Here is a 12050-nt window from a genome sequence, read left to right on the forward strand (position 1 = left end):
CTCATCACTGTCGATTTATGTCTCGTAAAAGCCTGGAGCCGACCACGGGTGGCCGCAGCACAAGCGCTCCCGACAGGTGAACATGAACGTACACGTACATACACACACGAGCGTCAAAGACTAACACGGCGGTCTCCTCCTCGGGTCTCAGCAGGGTGTACGAGCGGAAAAAAAAAGGAGCAGTGATGACAAAAGCTTTACTCTCTCTCTCCTTCCTTTCTCTCCCTCTGAGTGTGTGTGTGTGTGTGTGTGTGTGTGTGTGTGTGGTTGCCTTCTGTTTAATTAAACACGGATCTGTCCGGGGGAAGAGAACACAGACAGATGGCACATAAAAAACAAACTCCATCACACTTTTGCCTTTTTTGGAGGGGGGGGTGGAGGGTCTTCAATAAAATTAGAAGAACAATTCTCATCATCTTTGAGCTTTAAGTGTGAAACACTAATTTGTAACTATTTCCTTTGAAAATATTGGCTGTTACTTGAAATTTTACAGTTCCGCATCGTGTGCGCTTAAGCTGCAGCTCTTTAGGGGCTTTAAGTGCACTGAGGCAATTGTTCTCCATTAACAGCTGTGCAATTTAACACCTTATCAGAGCGGTGAAATACAAGGCAGTAAACGTGCATTTTATTTGAGTAAATATGCAACTATATTACAGGTTACACGAGCTGTCAAAGGGAAAAGTCTTCCCAGGATGTGTCTGGATTTAATTACAGCTTGAGTGGCTGAAATGGTCCCAATTAAATCCATGTCGCAGTTTAAGAAGACAAGAAGCAGGTGAGGGAACAAAACAAACAAAAGGGGGGACGAAAAGTTACAGTGTCAAAAATAATAAGGCGCGAGTGGGTGAAAGGAACAGCGACAGCAGTGAGTTTACACAAACTGGTCGTCTGACCTTTCACATTGACCTGACTCAGCTCTCTCTCGCGTGTCACCTCCTTGTCTGCAACCACTAATAGACTGTCCCTTCTGCTGACACCAATAAAAACTATCTCTTACATTCCCTGCTCACTCAGCCCTTGTTCGTCTCCAAACTGAGGAGAGATTAAAAAAAATAAATAAAAAAAATATCCACAGCTACTGACATTCAAAGTCACGCTTTGTGTTTCGCAAACAACAGACTCCCTCACCCTCTGCCATTAGTTTCCTTTAGTGAACTGTGTTCCTCCAGGAATGCTGCTGCATTCCCGGCGTGCCTCCGAGACGATAATGGCGACGGTGCAGTGACAGAAAGAAGACAGCTGTCCTCTAATGAATATGTAATAGTTACTGTGTGAGAAAGAGGAGAGGGGAGGTTGTGACTGTTATATTGCTTCTTAATGGGAGGTCAGTCTTTTCATTTGGGTGTTCTGCAGCTATTCGTGTCATGGAAGATTATCCAACACGACACTGTAAAGGCTCTTGAGGTTTGCGAGGCCTTGTGTGGGATGTTTCATGCAGCTCGCAGCGTATTATTTTATTTTGCTGTACAATGAGCTGTCAAACAACCTGAACAATCTGCTTTTAGAAAGTTATTTGAACTCAGTAAATGCTTTTTTTTTTCAACCAAAACTGAATATCTCTTTAATTTAACACTTTGCGCGTCATTTATTACACATAAATTAAGTTATGTCTGTAATCCTCATTTCCAATCCAGCAATTTTAGCAAAGGTGATGATTTGTGACCAACACGGCGTTGTCTTTACAGTAAATCATCCAAGACTCACATTTTATATCATCGTGGTAAAGAAAATGCATAAACCAAGAAAAGCACTTCAAGGACACGCATTCATCCACAAGTGCCCGGCCCATATTCTTTATCCCTTACCCAAGAGGGACACTAGCAGCTACTGCTATCATTCTCTTTTAATTTTAACTGGTGTTTTAGAGTGTGTGTGTGTGTGTGAGACAACAGCACCAGAAATAACACACGCATCGCATCTTTCTGTCAACGAGGCGAGCGCTCATGTTTCAACACCTCCTTGCATCATCCATGCTTCAGAGAAAGCTTTGTGGCAGAAAACGAGTCTATTCATATGTGGGGTGATTACCGTCTGTGTGTATAGTATTAAATAGGTCTAGGTAATAAAGCTGACGACTGCTGGAACTGTTTAAATATAGCCCGAGGACTTAGTCACGTTGGATGTTCCAGTTTCATCACGACTCGCAGTTTGTTGCATCAAATGACTTCGCCCGAGATCCCAAACAATGAACAGGCGGAGAGGGGAAAACGGAGAGATGGATGGTGCATGTGAGGGCTATTGTTTAGTGCGACATACCTGACCACACCCTGGACAGTCGTTGCCATTCTCACAGGTTCGGCGTCGCGACTGGATGCCTCCGCCACAAGGCACAGTGCAGCGTTCCCATGCCGACCAGGCCGACCAGTAGACGTGAGGTGGGCAGGGCAAGTGTTCATTACAGTACCTGGGGAAGGAAAAGTAATAAAAACACGACATGAGCAGGGGAACTTGTCGGCGTCTCACTGAAGTCTCAGCAGAGGCCACATAGGTTTATTCCCCCGAAAGCACTCTGCCTTTTTTTGAAGCCACGTGAAGTAACTTTCACGACAATTGCCTTTGGAGCCACAGGTGATGATTAATTTAGCTCTGAGTTAAACTGTTTAATTCTGGTTAAGCGGTATTCATGTAAGAAAATAAAGCCGATCAATTGCTTGACCAACCCTCCTACAGCTTCGTCTTACTCTTACTCTCTGTGAACTGAAACACAGCTCTCTTGGCATAGCTTTCACAACCAGAAACACTCCTCTCTCTGTTTGTAATTTGTGATATTTATTCAAGCTGAATGTAGGAGAAGAATGCTGCTTTAAAAAACAACAACTTCTAAATCTTTTTTTTACTGATCTAGAGTGAAACCTTACATTTGACATTTACATTTAACCGTCAGGGTACAGAATAGGAATCAATGAGACGCCAGTGTTCCTGTGACAAGAATCACTGATTTTGCATGATGATTCTGCAAAGTTGCAATGACCTTTGAGCAGAATGTGACAAAAATAAACTGAAAACACAATAATAACTTCTTAAATTAGCATCTACAGTTGTGGGGACACACAGTACAGTTACTATGCAGGAATACAGACAATAGATTTCATTTGATCTTGTGTTTTAAGCCACACAAGCAATGTCTGCAAATCCGATATCCACTCTTTGAGTTCGTAATCAGTAAAATATCTGATAAATGTGCCACTGTGCCCACCAGCATGCATCCAACTCTGCCTGAGACACCTCTCATATTATATATCATTGTTTGATTGTTCAGGAAAAAAGAGATATTGCAGTTACATATAATTGCTACCTTGAGTTTTGACAATCGAGTTCGCCTTACTCTGGCAAACATGTATGACGGTGTCTTTTCACTTGTGGAAAATGCAACAGTTCCTTTACATGACACAGCAGCAGCGAGGCACACTGCAGACATCGCCGCACTCGTGAAACCAAATTAGCAGCAAAGAGTCTGCGCCACAAGACGGGTGGTTGTCTGCGACGCCGCGTAAACGTCCTTTAAAACTAACTTTTACAAACCTTGCTCACAGATGTGGCCAATGCAGTGCGGAGAAACGTGGGCATCATGTCACCAGACTTAGGAGTCTGGGTTGTGTGAGTGCCTTGTGTAACGGTCAATGTTGCATAAAATGACATCCACTAAAACTCCACCTCTTTGTAATGAACATGCATATGCATTTTGCATAATTTACTGACAATGCCCATTAAAAAAGCCCCAAAGATATATGTATCATCTCTAATTACACAGTTTTACAGGACAGTATTATTGCGATGTCTAAAATACTTAATTACTTAGTCTTCGTTATAAAATAACGATAAACGATTGCCAGCCTTATTAGTGCCGTATAATTTATCTTATAACTTTTATGTATACTATAAAGCTGTCTTTATTGCTATTTTGTTGTGTTTTGGCCACATCGCTGCCTTTTGAGGAAAACTGAGTCCTTGTGTGCTAAAATAGCTTTAACTTAAAACTCTTCCTCCGGAGGCTGAGGCTGAATATTTCCTTTTTACTCTTCTTTAATACTCGGCTATTGTCCGTGGTAAATCAAAAGATTTGTTCTGTATACCCTGGTTGTAAAGAATCCTTAGAGTCGTGTGCTCTTTTTTCTTCCACTTTTTACTAATCCACATGCTTGCAGTGGGATGATACTGTGGGGAGAAGTGAGGAGGAGTGGCGGATTACAATCTAGCTGATGCTTATGAGAAAGAGCGAAAACGTGCAAACACACTGCATGTCGACACAATGTACCCCAGCTGCACTACAACACACACAAAAAAAGCCTGGCGTGATTATTATTAAGCAGATTATTCAAAAACCATCTTTAATCATCTCAGACAAGTTAGTAGCTTTGCTCCATCTTATCTTATCCTGTTTTAACCCCCTCTCTCGCTGATACCACGGAGAGCTGATCACACTAAAACGCTGCTAATTACTCACAACAGGCTGAGTAAGCAGTGTGGACCATGTCAGAGTGCTGAGAGAAATACCAACAGACGGTTCATAAATGCAAGCATTAACCAGCCAGATTTAAGCCCATAGCACTGCTGTGCACAGTCAGTTTCAGAACATTTGCTTCATCTTTAAAAGCCCAACCTGCTGCAAACAATCAAGCACAAATGTATGGGAAAAAGCTTGTTGGAGAAAGCCGGTTTCTTTTGGTCTTTGTGAATATGTGTGATCATACGAGCTCGTTGGAACATAAGGCCGGTGCATTAATCCAAATAGGGCACTTGAGGCAATGTGGGAAAAAAACCTATACAGAGAGACTTAATGCAGACGTCTGAAAGAAAGTCTGTGCCTCATAAAATAAAAGCCTTTCATGGCATTAAAAGAATTATTCAGTGTGTAAATGCTGACAGAGAGCCAGTCCTTTTCATGCCACGAGGATTAAAGCGTGCACAGTTTCACACATGAGTAATTATTATTAACAACAGATGTAGACAGATTCTTTGGACACAGTTACACAGGTTAAACATCCAATGAGAAGGTTTCCCACTACACACACACACACACATCTGGATATGCTAATGTTGAACAAACATTTTCTCACACCTTCATCACACTTCAGAGTGAGAGAGAGAGAGAGGAACATTGACACAGCACAGTTCATCTGTTCACACACTTTGCATTGCTGTCTCTCCTCCTCATTGTTCATCTGCCGGTCTTTCCATCCATCTCACATACACACACACACACACATTCCTACTCTACTGCCTCCTCCACAACGATCCTTACAGCTGGTCCCCTAACAGACCTTAGGTGTTTTAAACAGCTGAACAGAGCAAGTATAGAGAGCAGGAAGGGGAGATGAAACAAAGAAGATTAAAGCTCAAAGAGAGAAAAAAAGAGGGGGTGGAAAAAGCAGCTTCTGGCCTCCCATGATATTTTATTTTCTTTATTTATTTATTTATTTTGTTGTGTGTGGTTTGAGTAACTCCACATGCTCTGCCCCAGAGCTCCTGGTCCTGGTGAAGCAGATCTGCTCCACTAGGAACATCAGTTTGTAAGAAAAAGTGAAGATTGGAGATCGGAAGCGATGGAGAGAGATGGGTGAAAAGAGGGGGGAAAAGGATGTGATATAAGGTTCGTCTTTGAAGCCGGTATCCAATTACTCATCCTGTTGCCGTGGCACTGATTGGTAACCATTTTTCTCTCTTCTTTCCCTTCCTGTGCCACCTGAACTGTATTATTTTGCACTTTTGCTGCCTCCATCACTGATAATGGCAGGAAACACAAACACCGTGATCACAAGGGAAGGCTGTATTAAGATGAAAGTCAAATAAATAGTGATATAACCACTGTCATCAAATTTTCAGTGGATGCTATCAAAGCTTTACGCTGCCTTTTGCTGATCTGGCAACAGCTGAACCAAACTTTCAGATAACTACAGTGACATGAGAAATTAATAAAACTTCAACTTTGCGCTTCTTTACATACTTTGTCCTTGAAAAAAAAACCAAACGATTCAAAGTCTGGAAGGTTGCTAAGAAACCAAACAAACATCTTTAAAAAGACTATTATTCTCTACTAAAGCTACCAAAGCTTCAAAACACAAGACTCAGTATGTGAAAGCCAGATAATTACCCAAGCACAGGCCTATCCTACTCATTTCTTAAATGGCTGTCACAAAGTCGGACAGAAATAAGGAGAAAAAGTCAAAGTCATACTTTATAATTGTTGCTTTTTTGTTTTCCTTGTTTCGCAGCAACCCAAACATGCAAGTACAGGGTGTATTTCTTTTAATCAGTACATGTGAGTGGGTGTGTGTTTGCATACCTCTCTTCACGGTTCTGGCCCACACACACTCGTCCCCCGTGGCGAGGGGTTGGGTTGCTGCAGGAGCGCTGGCGGACCTGGAAGCCGATGCCACAGCTTGTGCTGCAGGGAGACCAAACAGTCCAGGGGGTCCACGCTCCATTTCTATGAAGACACGGCATGCGACCTCAGTAAATATAGCCATTAAAGCAGAGGTGGCCACATGAACAAGATTATATCAAGAGGGTATTGATTTAAAGGAAGGAAAGAAATCGTCCTTTTTTGTCATTATACAACCGAAATTGCACAACAAAATGCCGAGGTCAGGTGGAGGGTTGAGCAGAGGAAACCCACGCAGACAAGGTCCCAGGGAATCAAACCGAGCACCTTCTTGCTGTGAGGCAACAGTGCTAACCACCATGGCCACCAAGCCACATTCAATTCTTTCTCTGCCAGTCGTCGTTATCGTTTGGGAATAAAGGCTTGAAACTGGTCTTTGCACTCGTTGGACACAACTGCACTTTGATACACTTTAGTGTCATAGTTCAAAATTGAAATTATATTAAATTATTACAAAGTTATTGAGCAGGAAAATCTTAATAGGCAGACATAAACATTTACATTTCCTGTTAGATGCAGAGCACCTTAATCACGGGGGATGATTTGTGTGAAAAACACCTAATCAACACTTGTTAGTCTTAAAAAGATGACACTAAATATGCAAATAAATTGCTAATGACAAGGTGTGAGGATGCACAATATAAATCTCTCTCTCACCTCCTGTCTTTTCATCGAGATGCACAGATTAAGACAGAAGTGGATATTTGTATACGTGTACTGAACTATTTTACCTCGAGCAGTTTGCAACCTCCACACTGATCCCGTGGCAGCGCTGGCCACCACACTGAGGGGCGGGGTTATCACAGGCTCGTGTCCGGCACAGACAGGACCCTGCACTGCTGCCGTCGTTATGACTACAGGTGGACCAGCCAGACCAGGCCCCAAAGCCTCCATCGATTGTCACATTACGGACCTGTCGAAAAACATAAAAAGGGCCAGAAATAAAACATTTGCACATAATAGCTTTTCTCTGAAACTGCTTGTTACATTAGATGCTCTCAGTAATGTGTTGCATTAGGAATCACAGCCTGTGTCTGTGGAGGATGCAAACAGAGATCAATTTTCTTCAAATAACTGCATTACAGCATCAAAATTGTGCAGTTACAGGAACAAAAATACGCTTTAAACGCGGGGAAGATATATACGAAAATTGTCGGAGGATTTGATGAGATTCCAGAAAAGCAAAATGGAGATATGGAAGGCGAATGCAAGCTGTGAATGGACGCATTTACCCAGGCAAAATATGAGGACATAAAAGTGGCCACATAAATTGATATTTGTGGCAAAACAGGACGGAACAGGAAGGCTCCGATATTACAGAAATTACAAATGATGTCCTCATCATGTGAGCTAAAGGAAAAACAAAACACAACACTCAGAGCTGGGGATGATATGAGCCATGTCGTCACTATATTTCAGGATGATTTAAAAATGCAAAGGCCATTTTCACAGGACAATAGGAGAAGAGGCAGCCTGATCATCAGCTGCCTTTGGCAGCGGCAGAAATAACATCTACCCTCTGCTCTTAATGGTAATCGAACTCTGCTGTTTGCCTAAATGGGCAACGCTCCACTAAGACAGAATAATTTTGCATCAGTGACTGGAATGGACCAGAATGTAACCAACTAGGAAAGTCACATTTATTTCACCAGTCATTTATAGATGAGACAATAAATTCTATGGTACATGCATAAAATGTCAATTATATTTTCTTATTTGTTTCTTAAAATTCAACTCAGTATAGGAGGGAACGATCATTTGGGATAATGAAAAACACTCTGTTTGTGGATTATAAATGAAGTAGTGCTTTTGTATTGTGCAATTTGCTGATGGACTTTTCGGACACGAAACTGCAACGTTCATAACAGACTTTTCTTTTGGTTTTTCATCCTTCTTCTCTCTGGCTTCAGAACCTGGCGTGTGCGGCCACCTCTCTCTGTCAGCATATAAAAGGATGGAATAAATACATGTTCTATCAGTGATGTGGGCAGCTGAGGGTGGCCACCAGAAAATACCCAAAGTAGAGGAGAAACTGATATAATCATCATTGATCAGAACCTGAGATGAAATTGTTGTGTTGTGTTGAAGTTGTGTGCTTCATACGAAGCATAATCCAGGACACTAGCTTTACTTAATGAGGTATAAGAGTTGGTGGCATGGACCAGTCCTTGGCTTGCTCATTCACATGTTGCCATGTATTCAAACGCTGCTCAACTCGCAACTTGGCATCATCGCCACATCTGCTTTTTTATATGCCGAGGAGCTGCCATTACCATGGTTACAGACGGTGCATAGTGGCGTGACAAAATGGTGAATTGCATCCGAATAATGCCGGTTACAGTGTAAAAAGGGACAAGTTGTACTTTTATAAAAATGTGCAGGGCTATTTCTTGGCTAGGGGCTTTATTCAGTTCCTGGAAGTCAGTGCAGCATGACAGTGAGCCAGCATGTAACCTGAAACTGAGCGCGCTAAATGGAACTCATTATTTATCTGATTATATACATTTGTGATTTTCCTACAGTGACCTGTCAAATACGTCTGCTAGGAAAAGCAGAGCCAATCGCTGCACATACTGTACATTTTTATGGCTGCGAGTCGGTGGACAGTTTGAATCTTTACACTGAGCCACACGATCTCCCGGCTCCACCTTCACATTTACCAAAACATTTCTGTGGACGACAAGCAGTAAGAATAAGAAGTAGACAGTTTCGCGGTTGAGCGGATTTAAATTTGAAATAATATTTACCAACCTCCCAGTCGCCAAGTATATGATGTAATATAAATATTATGGCTGAGGGAGTTTTAGCCTGAGCTGTAGCCAACAGTGAATTGGTGAAATCATGTCCACATATGCATCCATGATTGTCTGTGTCCATGTATATGTCTGAATGAGGATGCAGCAAACTGTTGCTCTGCTAACAGATGCCACAGTAGCTTCAGTGCCAAATGTTCCTCGGAATAAACAACCCAGAGTGTTGTGAGAAACTGATAACCACCCACTAAATTTGGAAAGATTTATTCTCTGCAAATGAGCACACCGTCTGAACTGAATGACTGAGGTAACACTCCCGCAGTGCACATCACTCCCTTTAAGTCAAGTTCCTCAATCCTGAGATGCTTCTCTCCAAGGCTGTAGGGTCGTGGCTTCTCTTAGAAAGCTTTTGCACGTACGTTGTGATTACATGGAGCTGTGGGAGCAGACTTTTCAGAAGAGCGCGCAGCGAAAATGTATCACATCCATATGTCAAGTAGAGTGGATATTGGTGCAGAGTAAGTGAGGATAACTGCATTTTCTGCCAACTCTATAATTTGAAAGCAGGGAGAGAGAGGGAGAAAAAAGATGCCAGAGCAGTAAGGTGAGATACTCACTGGACATTTGGTGATACTCTGCTCCCACTGGCTCATTCTGACACTTTCCTCCAGAGTGGTGCATTTCTTCAGCAACAGATCCCAGCCACAGTATGGATCTCTGGCCCCCACACAGGCTCTGTAAAGACAGCGCGGCCATTAACGTGTCATGTGTTAACAGTCGGCTCTGCAGTGTGGCAACACAGGAAATCAAACAAAGGCGGTGTGAGAAGTAGTGCAATGAAAGGGTGGAGAAAAGAGGGGAAAGTGGCAGAGGAGAGATGAAGAATTGGTGGGAGAGTGCAGAGAAGAGAGGGAGGAGGGAAGCTGGCAGAGAGGAGGAGAGAAATAAGTATAGAATGTGTCTTAACAGAATGTGCTGACTGATTTCTCAGGTAATCTTGAGCCAAGCGCTGGAATTACAAGTTTGCATTTGCATACAGACATTTATTTCTGATTCAAACGGCTTATCAGCACCACAAATATTCACTGTTGCAGTGAACGCAGTGTCTGTCTTTGTCACATCAGCTTCAGGTGGCACTGGCAAGTGCAATAAAAGGCCTGATGTCACTTTTTACTCCCATGCAAACACAAGTCCCCAGATTCACACGGCGCAATGCCCCCGGTGAAACGCAGCCGAAATTGTCCGTGGGCTTCCTAATAATTAACCGTGTGCGGGCAGAGACAAACTCAAGTGCACTTATAAAAATGATGTGCATCCGCCCATATGAAAATGCAGAAAGGCAAACACTCGTGCGTGTCTGCACGTAGAGGCTGGCTGACGTAGCGTCTGGGTGGCGAACAGAATGCTGGGCCTTACGGTCTGCGCTCTGCTCTGTGTGGAAAAGGATATCAGGGTGACGACAGTGGTGCTAAATGAAAGGGAGAAGAAACAAGCCATTACCTGTCTCTCAGAGGGCCTTAAGGGCCTTGCGGATTTTACATCAGCGGTCTGCACAGACAGCCTTCTAATATTTCAAACAGGTAACCCTCAAAGAAATGTCAGTGATGAACCCAATAACTCTCTCTGTAGCTGCCAGTCCCAGTGCGAGTTGTTTTCATTGTTGGCGTTGTTTTTTCTTCTGCCCTCTCTCTCAGAAAAAATGAAGAACATGTCAAAGAGGTGATGAAGTGCCATAATGGCTCCAGTGTATATCACGGAGACACAGCTGTAATATGAAGCCTTAACTCTTCTGTGCATTCCAACAACAGCTCAATGCGTGTGAAATAAGGAATGCAGGTGTGATTCTTTTTTTCCCCTCGTGCAGTGATGGATGCGGTCCCAATTTTGCGGCGAGACTTCACACCTTGGCTTGCGTCTCGGGGTTTTCTTTGGCAATATTTATGCCCTGACGTCGCGTCTTCCAGACAGACAGAAACTCAATATATATCTGATCACCACACAGCTACAGCAGAATTCAGTGTGAGGGGGAAAATACATGTTTTTATGTATGAGCCGGCAAGAACGAGGGGAAGATGGTAAGACGGGTGCAGAGAGGGCAGCTGTGGGCACCTCCAGTGGCTCAGACAAAAGCTGATTTACAGGGTTTTAAATCTCAACTAAGGCCCTTGACCAACAATACAGGCCTGGCCCCTCCAGATAAAAAGCATCTTCTGAAATAGGGTGCTTTAAAACTTTGTTCTTCGCACAACGGCTTTTGGCAATTTCTGCCGAGATTAATGGTGTTTGCGCATGTACTCACTCTCTGCTCTTGTGGTAGCTGCATCTTTTGAGCGGGATCTTGATGACCTGGTCTCTGACGCCCACATAAAGCTCGCTGCGGCTGTGCAGGATCAGCAGGCTTCTGATTGGTTGCCTCTTCCTAAGCGGGAACAGCTCGATCTCCTCCAGCAAGCAGCTCCCCGTGGACTGATTGAGAGGGGAGAGCACTTTCCTGATAGTACCATAATCTGGAAGAAAACGGGTGGTGGGTTGAGGAGGGGGTTTGGTCACACAAAAAAAATGAAACGGGGTGTTTATCTGCGCATGAAAAAAGTGAAGGACGGAGCAGAGGAGAGATAGGATAACAGCAGCTGAGTATAAAACAGGAGGAAAAACAACAAATTCATCTTGCAAACGCCAAAATGAACAAGCGAGTATGAAGTTGGTGTGACTCACCTAACAATCGCTCCCTGAACACAACTGTCAAAAAGTCTGGGAGCATCTAGTGTGCCAAGCTTGGCTATATACAATACAGTATAGTGCCATAAATACAACCATGGAACTGTTATGTCACCTAAATACAAGATGTGTGGCCTATTTCTTTTTGAGGAGATATTCCAGTTCTGAAAAGAGAGGGGGGTGCGTAACTCAGCGTC

General features: G+C 43.2%; 1 protein-coding gene across 4 annotated transcripts in view; it reads right to left on the bottom strand.

The window, feature by feature from the left end:
• sema5a (sema domain, seven thrombospondin repeats (type 1 and type 1-like), transmembrane domain (TM) and short cytoplasmic domain, (semaphorin) 5A) overlaps nt 1-12050 on the bottom strand; it is a 118036-nt gene that overhangs the window by 33769 nt on the left and 72217 nt on the right. For all 4 annotated transcript variants that reach the window (XM_044031845.1, XM_044031820.1, XM_044031828.1 and 1 more), the window contains exons 11-15: nt 11435-11642; nt 9753-9870; nt 7114-7295; nt 6284-6427; nt 2257-2404 (exon numbers count right to left, since the gene is read on the bottom strand). In XM_044031845.1, the coding sequence (XP_043887780.1) occupies nt 2257-2404; nt 6284-6427; nt 7114-7295; nt 9753-9870; nt 11435-11642 (800 nt within the window). The remainder of the gene's footprint in view (nt 1-2256; nt 2405-6283; nt 6428-7113; nt 7296-9752; nt 9871-11434; nt 11643-12050) is intronic.

The sequence above is a fragment of the Solea senegalensis genome, linkage group LG1 (genome assembly GCF_019176455.1).
Source record: "Solea senegalensis isolate Sse05_10M linkage group LG1, IFAPA_SoseM_1, whole genome shotgun sequence".
Lineage (NCBI taxonomy): Eukaryota > Metazoa > Chordata > Actinopteri > Pleuronectiformes > Soleidae > Solea > Solea senegalensis.